The 23,042-nt window shown below is 40.9% G+C and overlaps 1 protein-coding gene across 3 annotated transcripts in view; it reads right to left on the bottom strand.

Annotated features, from left to right (window-relative positions):
• Positions 1–426: 426 nt before the first annotated feature.
• KCNS3 (potassium voltage-gated channel modifier subfamily S member 3) overlaps positions 427–23,042 on the bottom strand; it is a 50,198-nt gene continuing 27,582 nt past the window's right edge. For all 3 annotated transcript variants that reach the window (XM_025354138.1, XM_025354137.1, XM_025354140.1), the window contains exons 2-3: positions 15,540–15,731; positions 427–2,439 (exon numbers count right to left, since the gene is read on the bottom strand). In XM_025354138.1, the coding sequence (XP_025209923.1) occupies positions 905–2,380 (1,476 nt within the window). In that variant the 5' untranslated portion in view covers positions 2,381–2,439; positions 15,540–15,731 and the 3' untranslated portion in view covers positions 427–904. The remainder of the gene's footprint in view (positions 2,440–15,539; positions 15,732–23,042) is intronic.

Below are 23,042 nucleotides of genomic sequence, written 5' to 3'. Positions count from 1 at the left end.
TTCCATTCACTGAAAGTATTCCTGCCTGTGAATGTGTAGGTTTACTCTGCTCTGCAATATTTTTTAGGTAATGAGATTTTTGTCTTAGCAGTATACATTATTATAAAATTCAAAATATATACTGAAGAAATATCTGTAAGGGCACACGCTTCATTCATATATGCCAATTTGGAGGGTGTCCCAAACACCTACATGTTTAATCAGTTTATGCTGGACAGCACAATTTAGTCATGGACGTGTTCTTCTATCTGCCAACGCCCATCAAGTCTACTGAAAAAAGAGTTAGCATATGCTTGGTACATACCCAAAATTCAAAACGTAAAGAAAGGAGGGCTCTTGGTACTCCAGAAAGAACATTTTTCTTCCAAACCAATCCTGAACATACTAAAATGTAGTTACTCAACATAAACACACACAACCAAGACATTCTCCATACTGAATTAGGAAGTTTATTAGGCTCCTAGTTTCCATGTTTAGAACATGAGCATGGATTGACATGCATTGTCTCATTTTGTGGATCTCACATGCATGTCGTCTCAGTCAGCTGGACCTCTGATTCTACTCATGAGTAATTTAAAGTTAGCTCAATGTGAGTAAATGACAAACACAGAATGATGCATAAGCTGTAGCCACAAACCCCACCCAATGCCATTTGTCTTATATTCCAAAACCATATCACAACTCTCTCTTGTAAAAAATAAATTTCAGAACAAGGCATTTAATTGACCTCACAGAGAAAAATAAAGACAATTCTATCATTTCAGAATTCAGCAATGAATGTCCAACTATGGCTGAAAGGTACACCCTGAGAATTAAATGATTTTAACGAACCCATTGAGGTTTATAAAGCTGTGTTAACCTAATGTCGGGAAAGGATAAGAGAAACAGGCACAAACACCCCCGCTCATTTTGCTGTGCAATTCTCCAAGGAGGTGGTGTTACAAATGTCCTCATTGTCTTCAATGCTTGAAGCGTCTGTGGAGTCGGGATCGCTCACCACAATGCCTACAGAAGAGAGACTGGTAATGAAGGCATGCATCCGCTGTGCATAAATATCCCTAATGTTAAAGTAAGGTAGCTCATGACACTTCTCTGGTACATCCTCACTGCACTGGTCCACATCAATGTCCTTTTGCTTCTGGTAGTACTTGGAAAACTTGTTGAAGATGATGGTGATGGGAAGGGCCACCACCAAAATGCCACAGATGATGCACGTGCTGGCGATGAGCTTCCCCGCCAAGGTGACTGGGTGGGTGTCTCCATAGCCCACGGTTGTCATGCTGATGGTGGCCCACCACCAGCAGATGGGGATGCTGGTGAGGCTGGATGTGTGGTCATCTTTCTCCACAGAGTAGATAAGCACAGAAAAAATGGAAATGCCCACAGAGAGGAAGAGAAGCAGAAGTCCAACTTCATGGTAGCTGTGCCTCAGTGTGGCACCTAGAGACCGAAGTCCTACTGAGTGCCGGGCAAGTTTTAGAATTCGGAAAATCCTCATAAGCCGTAGGATCTGGACCACCTTGCCCATATTCTCAATATCCTCACTCTCTTCCTCCTTGGTGTCTACAGCCAACGTGGCATAGAAGGGAATAATGGAGACAAAGTCAATGATGTTCAGAGGGTTTTTCCAGAATTTCTTTTGACAAGGAGCGGCAGCCAGCCGGACGGCGAGCTCCCCGGTGAACCAGGCAATGCACGCGATCTCCACTCCTTCCAGCACTGGATCATCCACTTCTCCATCCTCATTCTGGAACTCCGACATGCTGTGAACGCACATGGCCACGATGGAGGCCAGCACCACGCTCAAGGAGGAGATAGCAATAAGCTTAGCAGACAGGCAGTGTGCTGGGTTCTCCATTCTGATCCAGATTTTCTTACGGAGCTGACCAAATCGCTGTGTGTCAAACTTCTCCAGCTCTTTCTCAAACAGAGACGACTCTTCAAACGAGGAGTCGGTACTCACGTCATGGCTTTTCTGATCCCAGTCCTTCTCGTGGTTTTCCTCTTTGCGTTCCTGGTAGCGATTGCTGCAGCAGGAATCAATGAAGAGCTCGTTGATGCCCCAGTACTCGATCTCCTGGCAGAACGAGAACACGCACAGCTCCTCCATGACGTGCAGCTTCCCCGTGTAATAAAAATTCAAAACATATCTGAACAAGGAGGGATTCCGATCAAAGTAGTATTCCTTATCAGCCACACTGTAATCATCACACAGCTCCAGAATGGCCTCTTCAGAATGGCAAGTAAGCAGCTTCCCCAGTCTGGTGTGAGGAAACCGCAGGAGGGTGCTTTGGTCAACAGACTGCTTAAAGCCCCCCACATTCAGGTTGACAAGTTCCTCGTCCTGTCCAGGGCGATGGAAAAACTCACCAAACACCATGGTGGATACAGGAGGCAGAGTGCTGGCTGGCAAGGGAGACGAGGAAGATCAGGCTGCACCTGGAAAGAGCACAAGATGATATTAGCACTCTGTCCTGCCGTGCCCGGCCAAGCTTATTTTTAATCTGCCCTTTCCAGGATGATGGGCTACATTAAAAGCAAAGCAGGAAATGCAATAAAAATGAATACATTATTATGCATTATGATCAGAAGAAAATCAACACAAAACAGATTTTCCCCCTAAAACCTCAGGATTTTGGGAACCCATTTTCTTTAGGAAAGAGAAAAGATGACAATATAATTTTTATGAACGCTAATTGCCATTTCTGTGTTTATTAAGCATTCAAACTGTACTTCCCAACCTTGCCCCCCAAAATACAATGCAATTTAGCTCACTTACATAATATAAGCATCTCCAGAGATTCAAGCACAGGCTCTTCATGTTTGGGAAAACTCAATTCAGATGTGATAGGCTAGTTGCTGCCAGGCTTGAAGCTCATCCCTTCCCATCCCTGGGGCTTGGTCATGCCCCCAATGCACACATCAAAGGGGGCTCAGCTCAGCTCTTACAAAGGATGTGAGTTTCCCTTTGCGTATCAATGTTTTACTCCTTTAAGAGAAAGCCCTACTCCCTATGTTTGGATGTGGACAATCAAGAGGATATAATTATCTCCCTGTGCTTAAGTACCTTATATCTTAAAGATATCATTACACTTCATGAGATGGTGTTTCAGGAACATCCACATGAAAAGCACCTGACTTGGGAAAACCTCTTTATGGTAATTGCACTATCAGTTTCCTGACACAAACGCGCTCCACCCCCATCTCCTCCTTCCCCTCACAGACAGTCCCCATGTGGCCCTAATCTATAATTATCTTTCCATAGATTGTCTATACTGGGTGAGCACGTGGCCTGTTTTTAGTTCTGACACTAATCAGGATGCACCAGGTCCATTTCTCAGAGAGAAAATAACAGCTTTTGATCCTCACCCGATGCAATGATGCTTCCTCAGAACAGATGATACAAATAAAAGGAGACTGTCATATACTGAGTCCCCACCTGATACTACTGGATGCCTTTACACATTATGTCATTCAGTCCTTCCAACACTAAATGGTAGCTGAATAGAAAAATGGGTACTGCTCTCAGACTCTCTAGGTACCTAATCGGTAAATGGTGGAGCCAAGATTTAAACCCAGGTTGAATTAATTCCAAAGTCCATGTTCTCTCCACTACATAGACTTCCCCTGCCTTCTTCCTTTTTATAATCTAATAATCCAACGTAGGCATGCTATGTGAGAGGTCAGTCAAGCATCTTTGGGATTACTGAGAAAAAAGCAGTGACCTTAGCTGGAGAAGCTTCATAGCAGAGGTAATATGCAGCTCAAAGGTTCAAGTGGAGTCCACCTGATATGGTTTGGCTCTCTGTCCCCACCTAAATCTCATGTTGAATTGTGATCCTGTGTGTTGGAGGTAGAGCCTGGTGGCTGGATCATGGAGGTGGTTTCTAATGGCTTAGCATCATCCCCCAAGTGCTATCTCGTGACAGAGTTCTCATGAGACCTGGTTCTTTCAAAGTGTGTAGCATCTCCCCCTTCACTCTCTCTCTCTCTCCTACTCTGCCATGTAAGACATGCTGGCTTCCCTTTTGCCTGCTGCCAGGATTGTAAATTTCCTGAGGGCTCCCCAGTCATGCCTCCTGTACATCCTGCAGAACTGTAAGTCAATTAAATCTTTATAAATTACCCAGTCTCAGGTAGTTCTTTATAGCAGTGTGAGAACAGACTAACACACCACCAAACTGAAAGGAAAAGGACATTCCCACCAGAGGCATCAAAGGGTAGACAGAAGCCAGATTGTGAAGGACCCTGTACATCAGTCCAAAGAATCTGGATTTTATTCTGTCAGCAAGATCACTAAAGGGTCTTAATCAACAAGTGGACATAGCTATGTTTGTGACTGTGACTTAGAAAGCCACCAATGACAGTAGCATGAAAGCTGCATGGGGCAAAAGCTGGGCCCAAGAAGACAGGGCTGCAATAGAACAGGTTAGGGGTGGCAAGGACATGGACACACACAGTGGCATGCATAGAAAGAGGAAGTGATAAACTCAGAAGAAGTTTATAAGATAGAATCTACAGGATTTGGTAACTGACTGGAACAAAAAAAAAAAAAGGACAAGGAAGCAGAAAGGCCAAAAGAGGATGTGTTTTCTAGTCTGTAAAAGTGGACAGACAGTAACACCACCAAAGGGAGTAGAAAAGCCAGAAAAGAATCTCTTTCCCCTTATGTTTATGGAAAGGCAAGGTTGTCTGCAAGAGAACAAATTCCTCCTCTGAAAAAAAATAAAGGAAATAATAAAGATTAACATGCAAATAAATAAATGGAGAATAAAATTAAAAACAGAAAAAAAATCAACAAAGCCATTGGTCATTTAAGGCAATCAACAAAATTGACAAATCTTTAACGAGGCTAATCAAGAAAAACTGAAATTACTTTGGGAGGGCAAGACAGATGGATCATTTGAGGCCAGGAGTTCAAGACCAGCCTGGTGAACATGGCAAAACCCCATCTCTACAAAAAATACAAAAATTAGCTGGGCATGGTATCATGCATGTCTAGTCTCAGCTACACGAGAGGCTGAGGCATGAGAATCACTTGAACCCAGGACGGGGAGGCTGCAGTGAGCTGAGATCGCACTACTGCACTCCATCCTCAGTGACAGAGTCAGACTCTGTCTCAAAACTTAAACAAAACAAAGGAAAATAAAAAAATGAGAGAAGATTCAAATTAGCAAAATCAGCAATGAAAGAACAACACCACTATTGACCTTACAAAATGAAAAGAACTATAAAGGAATACTATGAACAATCATATGTTCACAAATTAGATAACCTTGATGAAGTGTACGAATTGCTAGTGTCGACAAAAAGAGTCAAACTCTGTAAAATACTTAAAGAGATTTATTTTGAGCCAAATACGAGTGACCAATAGCCTGTGACATAGCCCTCAGGATATCCTGAGAACATGTACCCAAGGTTGTTGGCCTACAACTTGGCTATATACATTTTAGGGAGACATAAGAAATCAATCAATATATGTAAAATGTACATTGATTCTGTCCAGAAAGCCCTGAAAACTGGTAGCTGAGGTGGGGGGGCTTCCAGGCCATAGGTAGATTCAAAGATTGTCTGATTGGCAATTGGTTGAGAGTTAAGTTATAGTCTGATATTGTTGGGCTTTGTATCTCCACCCAAATCTCAACTCCAATTGTGATCCCCAAGTGTCAAGAAAGAGAACTGGTGGGAGGTGATTGGATCATGGGGTGGTTTCCCCATGCTCTTCTTGTAATAGTGAGTGAATTCTCACAAGATCTGATGGTTTTATTAGGAGCTCTTCCCACTTTGCTCATCTCTCATCTGCTGCCATGTAAGACATGCCTGTTCCCCTTCTATCAGGATTGTAAGTTTCCTGAGGCTTCCTCAGCTCTGCAGAAGTGTGAGTCAATTAAACGCCTTTTCTTTATAAATTACCCAGTCTCGTGTATGTCTTTATAGCAGTAAGAAAATTGAATAATACTGTAAATTGGTACCACAGAGACTGGGGTACTCCTACAAAGATACCCCAAACTGTGGAAGCAACTTTGGAACTGGGTAACAGGTAGAGGCTGGAACAGTTTGGAGGATTCCAAAGAAGACAGGAAGATGTGGAAAAGTTTGGAACTTCCCAGAGACTTGTTGAGTGGTTTTGGCCAAAATGCTGGTAGTGATATGGACAATAAGCCCACACTGAAGTGGTCCCAGATGGAGATGAAAAACTTATTGGGACCTGGAGCAAACACTCAGTCTTGCTATGCTTTAGCAAAGACAGTAGTGGCATTTTCCCCCTGCTGTAGAGATCTGTAGAACTTTGAACTTGAGAGAGATGATTTAGGGTATCTGGTGGAAGAAATTTCTAAGCAACAAAGTATCCAAGATGTGACCTGGGTGCTCTTAAAAACATTCCATTTTACTCATTCACAAAAGATCATTTGAAATTGGAACTTTTGTTTAAAAGGGAAGCAGAGCATAAAGGTTTGGGAAATTTGGAGCCTGATGATGCAATAGAAAAGAAAAACCCGTTTTCTGAGGAGAAATTCAAGCTGGCTGCAGAAATTTGCATAAGTAACCAGGAGCTGAATGTTAACTGCCAAGACAATGGGGAAAATTTCTCCAGGGCATGTCAGAGGTCCTGGCGGCAGCCCCTTTCATCACAGGCTTAGAAGCCTAGGAGGAAAAATGATTTCATGGGCTAGACCCAGGGCCCCACTGCTCTGTGCAGCCTTGGGACATGGCACCCGGCATCACAGTCATTTCAGCTCCAGTCATGGCTATAAGGGACCATGGTACAGCTCAGACCATGGTTTCAGATGGTGCAAGCCCCAAGCCTTGGTGACTTCCATGTGGTCTTGGGCCTGTGAGTGGATAGAAGTAAGAATTGAGGTTTGGGAACCTCTGCCTAGATTTCACAGGATGTATGGAAATGCCTGGAAGTCCAGGCAGAAGTTTGCTGCAAGGGCAAAGCCCTCATGGAGAACCTCTGCTAGGGCAGTGCAGAAAGGAAATGTCGGGTTAGAGTACCACATGGAGTCCCCATTGGGGCACTGCCAAGTGGAGCTGTGAGAAGAGAACCACCTACTGTCCTCCTGACCCCAGAATGGTAGATCCACTGACAGCTTGCACTATGCACCTCGAAAAGCCACAGACACTCAACACCAGTCCATGAAACCAGCTGGGAAGAGGGCTGTACCTTGCAAAGCCATAGGGGTGGAGCTGCCCAAGACCATGGGAGCCCACCTCTTGCATTACTGTGACCCAGATGGGAGACATGGAGTAAAAGGAGATCATTTAGGAGTTTTAAGATTTAATGGCTCCCCTGATGGGTTTCAGACTTACCCCTTTGGGGCCAATTTGTTTTGGGGCCAAAACAATCCTTTGTTTTGGCCAATTTCTCCCATTTGGAACGGGAGCATTTATCCAATGCCTGTACCTCCATTATATCTTGGTAGTAACTAACTTGCTTTTGATTTTAGAGGCTCCTAGTTGGAAGGACTTCCCTTGTCTCAGATGAAACTTTGGACTTGGACTTTTGAATTAATGTTGAAATGAGTTAAGACTTTGGGGGACTGTTGGGAAGGCATGATTGGTTTTAAACATGAGGATATGAGATTTGGAAGGGGCCAGAGGTAGAATGATATGGTCTGGCTTTTTGTCCCCACCCTTGAATTGTAATCCCCATGTGTCAAGGGAGAGACCTGGTAAGAGGTAACTGGATCATGGGGGCAGTTTCTCCCATGCTCTTCTCATGATAGTGAGTGAGTTCTTACAAGGTCTGATGGTTTGATAAGAGGCTCTTTTCTCTTCTCTCACCACTCTCTCTTGCCTGCCACCATGTAAGACATGCCTCTTCCCCTTCCACCATGATTGTAATTTTCCTGAGACTCCCCCAACCCTGCGGAACTGTGAGTCAATTAAATCTCTTTTCTTTATAAATTACCCAGTATTGGGTATGTCTTTATAGCAATGTGAAAACAATACATTGTCTAAAGACTTACAATCAATAGGAATGTCTGGGTTAAGATAAGCGGTTGTGAAGACCAAGGTTTTATCATGCAGATGAAGCCTCCAGGTAGCAACTTCAGAGAGAATAGATGGTAAATGTTTCTTATCGGAATTAAAGAGACTGCACTATCAGTCCTAAGGTTTGTGTTGATGTTAACGCTGGTAAGCTGTTCCTGAATTTCAAAAAAGAGGAGGGTATAATGAAGCATGTCTGACCTCTCCTTCTCATCATGGTCTGAACTCATTTTTCAGGTTAATTTTGGAATGCCCTTGGCCTAGAGGAGGGGTCCATTCAGATAGTCAGGAGGGTTTAGAATTTTATTTTTAGTTTACACTAGAAAGACATGATCTACACAAACTAACTCAAGAAGAAAAAGGAAATCTGAATAAACCTATTTATTAACAAGTAAAGATACAGAATTTGCAATTTAAAAAATGTTCATATGGAAAGCTCATGTACAGATAGCTTTGCTGGTGAATTCTACCACAATCACCACCAATCTTTCACAAACCCTCCCAAAAATTAGAAGAGAAAGGCATACTTCCCAGCTCCTTCTATGAAGCTAGTATTATCCTAATACCAAAATTAGCAAAAGACATCACAAGAAAACTACAGGCCAGTATCCCTTATGAATACAGATGAATAAATCCTCAACAAAACATCAGCAAACCAAATCCAGCAACATATAAAAAGAATTATATACCATGAGTAGTGGGATTTATCTCAGGAATTTAAGGTTAACTTAACATGTAAATCAATCAAGGTAATATAAATACTAAAGAAATAATGAAAATGACATTATCATCTCAAAAGATGCAGAAAAAGCATTTGAAAAAATCTAGCACTCTTTTGTGATTTAAAAAAAACCTCAAAAACTAAGAATAGAACAGAACTTCTCCAATTTGATAAAGAGCATCTATGAAAATCCCACAGCTAAAAACATATTTAATGATAAAAGACTAAAAGCATTTCTCTTAAGATGAGGAACAAAACATGAATGTCCAATCCCACCACTTCTATTCAACATCATACTGGAAGTTCTAGTCAGGGAAATTAGGCAAGAAAAAGAAAGAAAATGCATCCAGACTGAAAAGGAAAAGTTAAACTACTTCTATTTGCAGATAATATGATCTTGTATATAGAAAATCCTATGGAATATATATACAAAAAAAATTATAACTAATAAATAAGTTCAGCAATTTTGCAGGATACTAGATTGATATACAAAAAACTCTATCTCTGTATACTAGCAATAAGAAAATACAAATATGAAATTAAGAAAACAATCACATTTTCAATAGCATCCAGAAAAATAAAATATTTAGAAATAAATTTAACAAAAGTGGCATAAACCTGTAAAATGAATACTACAAAATGTTGTTGAAAAAATTAACGAAGAAATAAATGAATAGAAAGACACCCAATGTTCATGGATTAAAAGACTTGCTATTGTTAAATGGTAATACCCTTTAAATTAATTTATAGATTAAATACAATTCCTATAAAAATCCTAGCTGCCTTTTTTCAGAAATTGACAAATTGATTCTAAAATTCTAAAATTTCAGAAATTGACAAATTGATTCTTAACACACTTGTCAAAAACCAATCGATAAACTGAAAAATAAGCCCATATGGGCTTTTTGATTGATTTTTGACAAGTGTGTCAAGACAATTCAACAGGGGTAAGAACAGTCTTTTTGATAAATAGTATTGGAACAACTGGATAGCCACATGCAAAAAAAAAACCTAAATTGGATATGTATCCCACACTATATATAAAAATTAACTTTAAATATATCAAAGGCCTGAATGTAGGTGCTAAAATTATAAAACTCTTAGAAGAAAATATTAACATAAATTTTCATGACCTTGAGTTAGGGAATGACTTCCTAGCTATAACACTAAAATTACAGTAAAATAAAGAAAAAATAGTTAAATTGACTTTATCAAAATGTAAAATGCACTTCAAAGGACACTATCAAGTCAAAAGACAAGTATCAAGAAAACGAAAAGACAACCCACAAAATAGAAGAAAATATTTGCAAATCATATATCTGATAAGGATATAGTATCCAGAATAAAGAACTCTTACAACTCAATAATAAAAAGACAAATAAACTCCTTTAAACTAGGCAAATAATTTTGATAGATAATTTCTATGAAAACATATAAATGGCCAAAATGTACTTGAAAAGATGTTCAACATCATTAGACATTAGGAAAATGCGAATCAAAATTACAATGAGATACCACTTCATACCAGTATGATGGCTATAGTCAAAAACTAATAATAATGCAAGTGTTGTATTATGATACATCAGGTGTTGGCAGGGATGTGGAGAAAGTGGAACCTTTGTGAGTCACTGGAAGTAATGTAAAATAGTACAACCATTTTAGAAACAGTTTAAACCCATTCCTCAAAAAGTTAAACAGAGTTACCACATGACCCAGCAATTACATTCCTGGGTATAGTCCCAAGAGAACCAAAAACATATGTTCAAACAAAAACATGTATGTAATGTTCATAGCAGCATTATTCATAATAGCCAAAAAGGGGAGATAATCTAAACGTCCACCAAGGAATGAAGTTCTGACACAGACTACAACCTGGATCAACTTTGAAAACATTATGCTAATGAAAAAAGCCTACTAAAAAAAAAGACAATAAAAGATCATATATTGTATGATTCCATTTATAGGAAATATCCAGAATAGTCAAAACTGTAGAAACAGAAAATAGGTTAGTGGTTGCTGGGGGCTGAGGGTAGGGAAGATGAGTACTATTAATGGATTTGGGTTTCGTTTGGGGGTGATAAATATGTCTTGGAATTGGAAAGTTGTACAGTCATGAATATACCAAGAACCACTGCATTAAACACATTTTTTAAAAGGTAGATTTTTGCTGTATTCAAAGCATATCTCAATAATACTGTCATTTAAAAAGGGATTCCATCCCAGCACTTTGGGTGGCCAAGACAGGAGGATCACTTGAGCCCAGGAGTTTGAGACCAGCCTTGGCAACACACTGAGACTCCATTTCTATTTATTATTTTTAAAATTATGATAAAAATAAGTGAATAAATAAATAGGGATTCTAGATAATAAGTAAAAAAAGAAATAATAGAATTAAAATCTTGCCATTTTGCAACTTATAATAAAATAATAGATCTAGGCAATGATCATCAATGGCTGATAAAATCCAGACAAAAAGCTGACGGGGAATCATAACAGAGATCAGAGTTACAATATCTGAACCCACTAATCAAGCTTAATGTAACAAAATAACTAGATTTTACTGAAACAAAATAAATATTTTAGAGGAATATGTTCAATAATACCAAAGGGGTGCAATCAGCAAAATCAAGACTGGGAAACCTTACAGGACAAATGACACAGATCAAATAAGAGGCATACAAAGCCAATATACAGACTTTGTATAGATCCTAATTCTAACAAGCCAAATGTTGAATATATATACATACGTATATGTATTTTTTTCATATATATATATACACATACACACATGAAAATCAGGGACTTTTGAAAACTGATATGGTCTGGCTCTGTGTCCCCACCCAAATCTCATGTCTAATTGTAATCCCCAAGTGTCAGGGGAGGGGCCTGGTGGGAGGTGACTGAATCATGGGGGCAGATTTCCCCTTGTTTTTTTCATGATTGTTAGTGAGTTCTCACAAGATCTGGTTGTTTGAAAATGTGTAGCATCTCCCACTTCACTCTCTCTCGCTCTCCTGCTTCACCATGGTAAGATGTGCTTGCTTCCCCTTCGCCTTCCGCCATGATTTTAAGTTTCCTGAGGCTTTCCCAGCCATTCAGAACTCTTAATCAATTAAACCTCTTTCCCTTATAAATTACCCAGTCTCACTTAGTGCTTTATAGCAATGTGAGACTGAACTAGTACAAAAATCAACTAGATACTTGATATTATAAAAAAGTTATTGTTAATTTTTTAGTGTCCCAATAGTAATATAATTATGTTCTTAAAAGGAAACCCTTATCTTTTGGAAATACATACTAAAATATTTATTGACAAAATTACACAACATTGGGGATTGATTTCATAATAATACATGGAAAGGCAGGAGCACTGATCATACAAGATGGCTATGAGTTAATCACTGTTGCAGCGGGTGACAGGTAGGCACACAGGAGTTTAACATATTATTTTATTTTTGTACATGTTAAAATTCTCCACTAAAAATGTTTTAAGAAAAATGTACTAAGCATCTTTTTTCAGGCTATGCACTGTGGAAACTGCTTTCATATACACTATTATTCACTCTTTTATTCTCAACAACTGGTGCAGTACATAGACACTAGCAGGCAATGAGTACATGTAACTGAATGAATGAATCATTTTCTTTAATTCTCTAACAGCCCTAAGTCGTAGACCTTAGACTCCCGTGTTGCAAATGGGGACATCTGAGGCTCAGAATGTGCTCAACGTTGTCCAGCTTTTATTGGGCAGATTCTTTTCACGATGCCTCAAATATGAGTATTTGAAGATTTTTTTTAAGTGGGAGGAGGTAGAGACTGGCTGATGTTCTCATTTGCATATTACGTCAGCCATACTGTAAGGACATTGACATTCACACGCTGAAGTCACACGGGGTCTCAAATCAGACGCATCTGAGGGTACAGTGGCATTGGCCACAAAGTAGAAGACTCAACTGCTATTTTCATTCTCTTCTTAAAGCTAAACTTAGCTTCACTGTATTGATTCTCCTCCCTACTATCAACCCAAATCACTCATGGTGAGAACACTATATATACAGTATTTGACCACTTTGTCCCTCTTGGTGTTTATAAGATTGAAAAGAAGAAAAATATGTCAAAAATCCAAGATACTCACTGGCAGCTTAAAATAAAAACTACCATTGATTCAGTTGCTTCCAACTGGCACCCTGTAAAGCTTTTTCAAAGCCATTAACCTCTTATTTGCCTCCTCTTGGTCCACTTCCTGCTCTTGTTGCTTCATGCTCTCAAACTCACCTAAGAAAATATTCTCAAAATTGTGTCTTTTCAAGGCTGACTCATACACATACACACAAGCTCATGACTGTCTCTGATAATGCACCTGCTTTGCTCAGAAAAGTAATGAAAGTATTATAATACAAGCCAATTTTTCTTACTGGACAGAACTGCTTTTTGGTATCAATTTCATAAAAGTAAATAAAAACCCAGATTTGTTTTTCCTTCTTGTTTTGTACATGTCCAAATATCTATATTAATCCTTTTACATCAAAGAAAAAAATACACCATTTTCAGTATTTAACACTGCCTTCTTTTTGGAACATTATTCTAAGAGTTTTCTTTTGTTCTATTAAATTTAAAAAGAAAGCTCATTTCAATTTTTTTAAAGAGTAGGCCATGCTAAATTCAGTTTCTGGTCATGCCATGTGGGGATATACAAAATGGGAAAACCAAGCAAATGTAAACAGAATTAGAAACCTAAACTCAATCTATACCCATGTCTCCTCCTTACCACCCTCCTACCAGGGGCCTCCCAGGTAAAAGTCTTCTCTTACAGCATTGTCTGAGCATGGCGAGGCTCCTACATGGAGCCATTACCTCCAGTAGCTTTCCAAGTGGTGCAGCCCAGTCCACTGAGAAGGCTTTCTGTAAAGCGTAAGCCCCACTGGCCAAACAGGCAGGCAAGAAAACTCGCTGCCAGGTCTGTTCTGCACTTGACATGTTCTGACATCATGGGCCACAGTCAGACAGCACACCAATGACACAGGTCCAGAAAGTTTGCAGGGTCCCAGCGTGCTCTATTCCAGAGCATTCATAAACTGAATGCAACGTTTAAATGTTGAACTTAACAAAACAAAAACTGTGTCCTCTTATTCATGCTGAATTATCAGCAGCAACTAGCAAAAAAGAGGGAAAGACTAGGATTCTGAAAACTTGTGTCTGAGCTCCCTCTTCTTATGTGCATGACCTTGGGCAGGTGAAGCCTTGATCTATAGGAGATTATAAACCCACCTTGAGGATAAAATAACAAATGTAAAAGTCTTTTGAAACCATAAAGCACGAGACACATGTAAAACTGTATTCCAAAAATAAAAGATTGATATAATGGTATTTCTACCTTCCCCCACTTCCTTCCTCTATTCCCTTCCCTTCTCTTACTCCCACCAACTGGTACAATCACATTAAAGTTGTACTCACTCCCTCTGGATCTGTATTTAGTGTGACTGCTACTCTCTGGAAACTCCAGGGATCTCTGTAATTCACACAGCTCATCGCCAAGCAGAGAGCTGCTCAGAAGGCTGAGTGATTTAGTGAGCCAAGCAGCCAGAAAGCTGTCCTTTTTGTAAAAAGCAAAGAATCATAGATGATAGCTTTTCAAACAGAAACAGGAAAAACCTGGACTTTGCCACAAGAGGGGCCCCTAGCCCTGCTGCAAATACTCCATCACATCTCCAACTGAGCCAGGTTGCTTGGAATCATGCACATACAGAGGTCTGACATGGGAAAGCTCTGTTGCCCAGGGGAGGGAGTTTTGGAGAATTTAGGCCCAGGCCAAATTAATGGTTCTCCCTTCTCTACCTCCCCACTGTATTCACCCTCTCCCATAGCTCATTTGTGTACACCTTGATTTTAGCACATATCACAAGGCGTTATGATGTTATCTACAATTCTCCTTATTCCCCACAAGTCTGACTGTTGCTCAGTCTAGACTCCAAGCTCCGCTGTGGAAGGAACCATGTATCATCCTCTTACAGCTATAGCCCCTTATGCTAAGTGCTGCCCATAATCTAGTAAAAGATACTTGCTTTTATCTGGAGGAATTAACAAAAGCTATTACTACTTTTGTCAAAGAGCTAACAGAATGATCTAGAACAGGCATGGCAAAATTAAATACCTCTGGTGACCAAACAAGTCAAACAAATGAGATGGCTGGGGATGGTGGTGAACTGTCCCCACTTATCTAAGAGGCAGAGGCTACTCAGCACTGGAATCCTTTTTAGGAACAGAGGCCCAGTATAGACGTATCATTCGGTCTTCCCAGGAGAACCTGGAAACCCTGATCCTTATGTGCAATATCTCAAGTTTAGTTAGAATTGATCCAACATGTTTTAAGCATTATGTGGCTCAAACAAAGATGTGCCTCTGGGCCAGGTACATCTGATGAGCTACCCAGTCTGTGACCTAAGCCAAACTCTGACCAATTCCAGTCCACAATATACATTTTAAGCCAGACTGGCTAACATGAACACAAATGGAATCTAGTTACAATAGCAGTAGTGTCATTCTCTCAAGTCTGAACTATAAATGTCAAAAAGGGAGAGGGAGGAAACGTGAAACACTGCATTTTCTAAAGATGTCCAGTGGTGTCCCTTAATGTAACTCCAATCTAATCCTTCAAGACCAACACTTTTCTTCCCATAGTCGTCTGTCCCAACTGCCCAATCGATTTGACCATCCATCAGAAGAGTCTAACTTTCATCTTTCTCACTACACTGGAAGGCTCATTCTCATCCTGCTTTGATAAATAATGGTGCTTGAGAAAATAAGATAGAATGGCAACTCTTACCCTTGAGGTGGAGATGCCACACGCTCTGCCTTCATCCTGCCCGGTGGGACGTCCATCATCATCCAAGACGCTCTGCCCTTCTCAGCACACTGGAATGTGTGGTGCACATAGGCATTTGGTGGCCAAAAAGAAGGGAAGAATCCTGTTCTCTGGTTGTACAGGCCAAAGCAATCACTGGAAAATCACTCTCACCTGCAGAAAAAACCATCAGCCAAGCTGTAACTGCAAGGAAGAAATACACCCAAGACATTCTATCTCAGGATCAGCACTCTGGGCACTTTGCTGATGAGACTCAAATCTGAAAGCCCCACCTAATTCTCAGCATGTGGAGGGTGGTCTCTTTCCCCTGTGGAACCATCACTGCCAGTGGACACGTGCTAGGTTTAAGGATCCTCAGAACTCAACAGTAGTGAAAGTCTTAGAACTCGTCTACTGGCAGAGGCCACTAAAACATCTAAAGACAAAACCAGGCACTACAATTAGGGCTGCAGTTACCTACTCCCACAAGGTTTCTTATAGAAGTGTTATTCTCCCAGCTAATTCATCAAGGATATACTTGTAAGCTTCTAAATGAATGCATTCTAATCCATTTCAAAATCCAACTTCTGGGTATTACTGCTATAACAGAATTAACACTGCTGCTCTAATTTGAAATCAATAGATTTCAAAGGCTGGCCAAATTCAATGTTGCTTTATTTGCCCATTATTATATTTCACAGATCAGAAATGACACAGGTGTAATCACAGTTTCTGTGTGTGGTTATGTGTATGAAGTGTGTGTTGGGGGGGATGTTTTAAGTTTCTGTCACAACAAACAAAAGCCAAATTTCAGTTTGTCTCTGAATAAATTTTAAAAAGCAAAAAAATTCCAGTTTCCACCCAGGTAAGCCTTGCCTCATGCTGATGCATTCCCGTACATTGGCACTAGCTTCTAAGCATCCATCCATTGATTTTCATGTTTCTCAATCAACACCAGGTCCAAAAGAGGGAGAAAAAAAAGAAGAAGAAGAAAATATTGATTCTGAGCAAAAAAAAAAAAAACCATGAAAAAAGTGCCTCTGGCTAGGTCAGTCATTAAACAAACATTCGCTGTGGTTTATGATCTGCTGGGCATTATCTTAAGCATTGGGATTATAAACCAGATGCAGTGCCTGCCCCAATCCCCCAAGAGCTCTCAGGCCCAAAACCAAATAAACAAGTGAATAGCATCCTAACAACATCAAGGGGCAATGGAGGGGGAATGAAGCAGGAACACAGTTTCCAAGTTGTCCCAACAACAGCAGAGCAATCCTTCAGCACATCTGGACTTTGCAGAGGGGTAAATTCCCACCGCCAACAGAGATGATACTGAAGAAAGATCCAGAAGCAAAATGCAACTCCACCCAAACTGAACTTATAAGATGCTACACTTAGCAGAGGAGGTAGAGAAATCTCAACAGGTTAAGTAAAATCAATTCAGGTGCTAAACTCCTCCTCCTTCCTCCTCCATGCTTTCCTCCTCCTCCCTTTCCTCCTCCTCCTCCTTTCTCCCTCCTCCTCCTTCATGGCCTCTCAGTAGCATGTCCTTGGGTCAGCCTCAGTTCTCTGCATTCCAATGAAACACACAACTGCTGCTGAACCTTGGTAAAAGGATATAGCACACACATAGTCTTCCTTTCCCTATCAGATGCCTTTCCAACTGTAGCACATTTTAAAGGAAGGTAGGATTAATCTGGCTGAGAGGTAATTAATAAATCACTATATTAATTACTAAAGAAAAAATAACCAAATAATTAGGCTATGCAGCATTTCTAAGAATCCCCAAGCACTACCTAAAGTTCATTGCACTGGCTTACCACAGGAAGGTCAGGGCCAGTCCAGGGACAGACTGAGAAGTTAGCCAAGTGTATCCTTTTTATAGCACTGGTACCTAATGGGCCTTTAGTCTATGTCTAATGAATAAATGACATCCCAGGCTGTCCCTTTCTCTCCCCGTCCCTGCAAAACTCAGAATTCCTGTGCCTTGCCCCATTTTCCATCACCATGATTCCGATCCAAAAAAAACTGGACTTTTAGACAAGATGTAACACCAGACAATATCTCTTGTTATGCATTTATGTAAATTAGCACCCCTCTAAGAGCATTCACATTCTAAGTGTGACTTCTCAACATAAAATTATAACTAGCATCTTCTGAGACCCACAGGAAGCCAAGTACCTTTTTAGGAGTTTTATACACATCTCCTCTGCCCTCAGCCATGATAAGTGGTATTATTCCCATTTAATAGGTGGGACATTGAGGTTCAGAGAAGTGACCTGTCCAAAGTCCTACACCTAAGGTGCACCACAGCCAGGAGTGAAACTCAGGTGGCTCTGCCTGAGATCAGTTAGTGTGGAAAATCAAGATCTCTCTTAGTTGTCGGGGAAGGTCAAGCAGGGAGTGCAGGGAGTGGGCAGAACATGACCCAAGCCAGCAGGCAATGGGGAAGAAAAATGTGTGCATCCAACATGTCCTCCCATTCCTGCCTAACAATCCCATCCAGTGTTTCCATTTCTCTGTGTTCCTCCCAGCACAATCCTTGTTGGCTTGTTCAAAAGAAAAGAGCATTGTTTGTGACTTAGCACTTAACAGGTTTCTGTTTGCTGAGTGATTCAGCCCGATCCTGGAAAACACACTAAGCTCACTCAAGTATTGCCACCTTCTGCAGAATTCCCTCCTTTCTTCACAAAACTCTCTGCATCATCCTTGTACTTCCCTCCAGGGTGGCTATATTTCCTGGTGGGTTGACTACAGCATTCAAAAGTGAACAAGTGACTGCCTCCGTTATTGAGAGGGAAAACGTAATGACTAAGTGGCATATTGGACTCTTTCGTCTTCCAGACACCTGATACCCAATCGTGGAACAGAACCCAAGGAAAAGCAAATGGACAGCAGACAGTCCACATGAGTAAGAATGACTCCCTGCACCCTTCTCCCAGGTCTCAGAATCATAGGAATAAGGTTGCTCTCCAAAAACCACAAAATCAGTGCCTGATAGATCAAAGCAGACACTCCAAGTGACACTGCACCATAAGTCTGTGTCCTCTGTACTTGCACAGAATTCTGTGTGGCCCCATCACTGTCCTGGCCATAATCTTCTGAAATGTTGTCACACCAGTACCACCCACTACACTGGGAGAAAGCCTCCAGTTAGGGACAGTATCCTAATATCAATCTTCATATTAATTATCCCTGTCACAGAGTAGTGCAGGATACATTTTTTGAACCAATTCCTCTTCCCTGAGCCAACAAGACTAAATTAATGAAAAGAATAAATATGGATAATGAAAGGCAGCTGGTTAGTAGTAGAAGCAGAGAAGGAAAATGTGAAAGACTGAGGTTGGTTCCCAAGACCCATCCCAGCAGTGGTGAAAACAGAAGAGTCTCATCCTGAAGACTCAGCACGTCCAACTCAAATGGTGGGACATCTCAAGTGGGGTCTTGAGTTTCAAGACCTTGGAGTTTCAGGTATCTTTATAATCCCCAAAGACTTCCCTTTGTTCTGACTCCAGGCTCCCTGAGGCATCTCCTGCTGATCTGGGTTCCCACACATCTTGCTATCAGGAGCAAATGAGCTATACAGACAACACAAGTGTCTACTCTGCTCGTTCTGTCTATGACTGTACTGGAACTTAGTAAGACAGCAAGAGGTCTATTTATGCAGTTTCCTGTGAGTTTCTATGCAAGTCAACCTCCTACAGTTTGATCAGCTCTGGGACACCTGAGAGTGAAATTCTGAAGTTGCAAGGTTAAGAGATAGCTGACTCCAACCTGTGATAATCTTACCTGGGAAATGGGACCTGTGAGAACCCTCCTGGCAGCCGGCTGGCTTATCTGGAGATATCCTGACCTTGAAAACTTCTATGGCAGGATGTCAGCCTCAGCACTATTGACATTGTGGGGTCAGGTAATTCTCTTGTGGGGGCTGTCCCATGCACTGTAGAGTGTTTAGAAGCATCCCTAGCCCCCATCTACTAGAGGCCAGTTATACACCACCCACTCATCACAATGCTGTGACAATGTCTCCAGATACTGCCAATATCCCTTGGAGATCAAAATCATTCCCACTTGAGAACCAGTGCTCTACAAGTAGAGTAAAAGAACCCCAGGCAGCTGTTTGGGAGCTGGAAGGTCAGAAGGCTTGAAATGACAAATTGTACTAATACTTCACCTGCTGACAGGGGCTGGGGATACCCTCCCAACACTTGTTCTTTCAGAATTCAGTCATGGCATTTCCAGTGTCATACAACCAAAACTTTAAAAATGAAGAAAGATAAAAGCAAGTTTAACCTTTTGTTGAAACTCAAACCATGCTTCATGCAATTTGAGTCTAAAGGTTAGTGAGTCTGTCTTAAATTTTCCAACATTTTCAGTGCCAGAATGATATACTGTGCAAATGCACTAATCTAGTTTCAGATCTATAGCCTGCTGCAGCTTTCTGCAGGTAGTGCTGCTCCTGCTGAATACACCCACTCCTGACCAAAGCTCCAACCTTGTGGAGACTAATTGGTGTCCCTGGAAAAAAATGCAAATTCATGTCAGTTTTGTAGTCTTGCTACCACTCATCAACCACAGACTCACTTTTAATAAAATCTGAAAGCAATAAAATTATATGAATAGTAACAAAAGGTGAAACCCAACCTACTTCTCTCTATCTGGCTTAACTAATGAAAATTGTCACCCAGTGTTTTGCTTAAATAAAATTAAAATATCATAATCATACTGCCATAATTGGATTTAGCGTGCTAGGAAAAAAATTGTACTGATATTTAAATCCTATAATCCAAAGCAATCAGAATCAAACATCTTCCAGTTGATTCAGACAGGGCATTACTAAGAATATCCCTCCACTACTCACTCTGTCCAAATTTAACTCTGTCAAATTTCAAGAAGTACCTTAAGTTAATATGGCAAATCCTTGAATTAACATGATTTTTAAAAATCTGTCCCTAAAAGAAAATGAAAACTTCTCAGGGTCTAATATATTCAGGGACAAACCAGTAAGTGCTTTCTAAAGCAAAGTCTCTAAATGACTTTTGAAAGGTTAGTATAAATTATATTTTTCTTGGTCATTCAGAGTGAGTAAATGCCATACCAACTGCAGAAATCCCAAGACTTGACGCATGGGTAACTAAACACCACCTTCCTTTCCTCTTGCCCTATGTTTCTAGACAACCTCCCCCTGGGGAATGGAGGGGAGGCAGCAGGGATGAAAATCTAGAGAAAGGAAAGGAGAGACAGGCAGACCAGGAGCTTCCCTGGGGAAGGGTGTGCACCTCACAGAAGGAGGCACCACACAGCCACTGAGTGTTGACAAGGCTCTAGGGTCACTCTGAGTGGTCCATGCAACTGCTCCTGGCCCCAGAAAGGAACTGCACTGGCTCCATCCACCTTGTAGTCATCTCCCTACTGCATGGCTAGCTGGAGACAGAGGCTAGGGCTGTCCCGTTTGAATGCATCAAACGACTGCACTAACACAGGCAGATAAAGAGGAACTGAAAGCAAGCAGCTTTGGAGTGAGCAGGAAAGTATCGTACAATGATAGCAGTGAAAACTTCTTAAAGAAACCTTTCTGGAGGACATCATACCAATGTGTATCACAAAATCCCAGGGTTTCGCATTTTGGAATGTATCCTGAAGAAATAAATCAGACAAGCGTTGAAAGATGCATGTACAAGGTTGTTCACTGCATCATTAATTATTTGTAAGAGTGAAATGTCAAAGACAACCTGCACATCCATCAACAGAGGAATGATTAAATAGACCGGGGGTACCCATGCAATGAATACTCTGTAGCCATTAAAAATGCTGAAATAATAAAAGTTACAGAAGTTAAAGCTTCCTTATACTAAGTCTGGCCCTGTGCTTTTTACATGTCTAAATCCATTTAATCCTCACAGCACTCAGACAAGTGGTGTTTTTATTGCATTCATTTTGCAGACGGAGAAACTGGTAGAGAAGTTAACTGATTTTAGGGAGTCGACAGCTATTAAGTGACAACTCTATAATTTGAACCCAAACAATAATGCTTCAAAGCCATTCTCTTAGCTACTATAGCTCTACTGCCTTTAAAACCATTACAAAGTCACAATATGCTAAGTATAAAAGAGAAATAATTATGGTGCAATATATAGCATGATTCTATCTTTGTAAACTACGTCTTTTTAGAGTAAATAAGAATATATACCAAAATGTTAAATTCATTGTCTCTGGATGATGGAATTTGGAGTGATTTTCACTTTCTACTCTCTACCTTTCAACATTATATACATTTCTCACTTTAAACAAATAGGTATTAAAAAATATTTATAAAAATAGTTATTTCTACATAGAAAAATAAAAGGTCATAAGCAGCTCCAGTCAGCATTTGGGCAGGGGAAAAGGGGAATGAGAGAGATATCAAATGAACATACAGATTCACGTGAGAAAGGGTCCCCAGCCCCCAGCCAAAGCCCTCCACTATCCTGAGATGCTGCTGTTCATTCATGGCTGCTTTATGATGGGCAGTATCCTGGGAACTACCAAGGACAAAAGATAACATGGATCTTGCCCTCGAAGCTTATAGGAGCTGAGAAGAACAAGAAGGAGGGTAAATGGGTAAATAAATAACTGTAATACAAGGTGCAGTAGTATGTCAGGCATGGGAAAAGGTACAGAGAAGTTATTGAGGAAGTTCAGAAGAGGTAGAGTCCCTCGAGATAAGGAAGTGGGGATAGCTACATGAATAGGTAGCATTTGGAGCTAACCCTTGAAGATCGAGTCAGGTATGAACAAGGTAAAGGAGCCAGGTAAGGGTAAGAAGGTTCTTCTCCAAGGAGAGGAAAGAACACATACAAAAGCATGATGGCAGGAAAGTTCGTGGTATGGACAGAGAGCAGAAAATGGTAGACTTGGGCTATAGGAGGTAGCCTATGACTTAGAGCTATTTATACAGATTATTTCTTTTAAAATATGAAGAACTCTGCCTGTACTATCTACATCTTTGTGAACTAGGAATACCAAAGTAAGAGATGTCTCTGGGAGAGGAGAATGGATTGATTGTCTGTGGCCATACAGAGAATCTGTGGCTACAAAAGGACCATACCCCAGGCCTCCTGAAAGATTTAGCCACAAGGAACCGATCCGAGACTATAAAGACCTCTTGGAGTTACTGCTCTTCCTAGAACCTTTAAAAAAAAAAAAAGGGGCCGGGCGCGGTGGCTCAAGCCTGTAATCCCAGCACTTTGGGAGGCCGAGATGGGCGGATCACGAGGTCAGGAGATCGAGACCATCCTGGCTAACACGGTGAAACCCCGTCTCTACTAAGAAATACAAAAAATAGCCGGGCGAGGTGGCAGCGCCTGTAGTCCCAGCTACTCGGGAGGCTGAGGCCGGAGAATGGCGTGAACCCGGGAGGCGGAGCTTGCAGTGAGCTGAGATCCGGCCACTGCACTCCAGCCTGGGCGACAGCGCGAGACTCCGTCTCAAAAAAAAAAAAAAAAAAAA

Source organism: Theropithecus gelada, chromosome 13 (assembly GCF_003255815.1).
Source record: "Theropithecus gelada isolate Dixy chromosome 13, Tgel_1.0, whole genome shotgun sequence".
Taxonomy (NCBI): Eukaryota; Metazoa; Chordata; class Mammalia; order Primates; family Cercopithecidae; genus Theropithecus; species Theropithecus gelada.
Note: the sequence above shows the minus strand (reverse complement) of the source record. Positions and strands in the feature narration are given on the sequence as shown.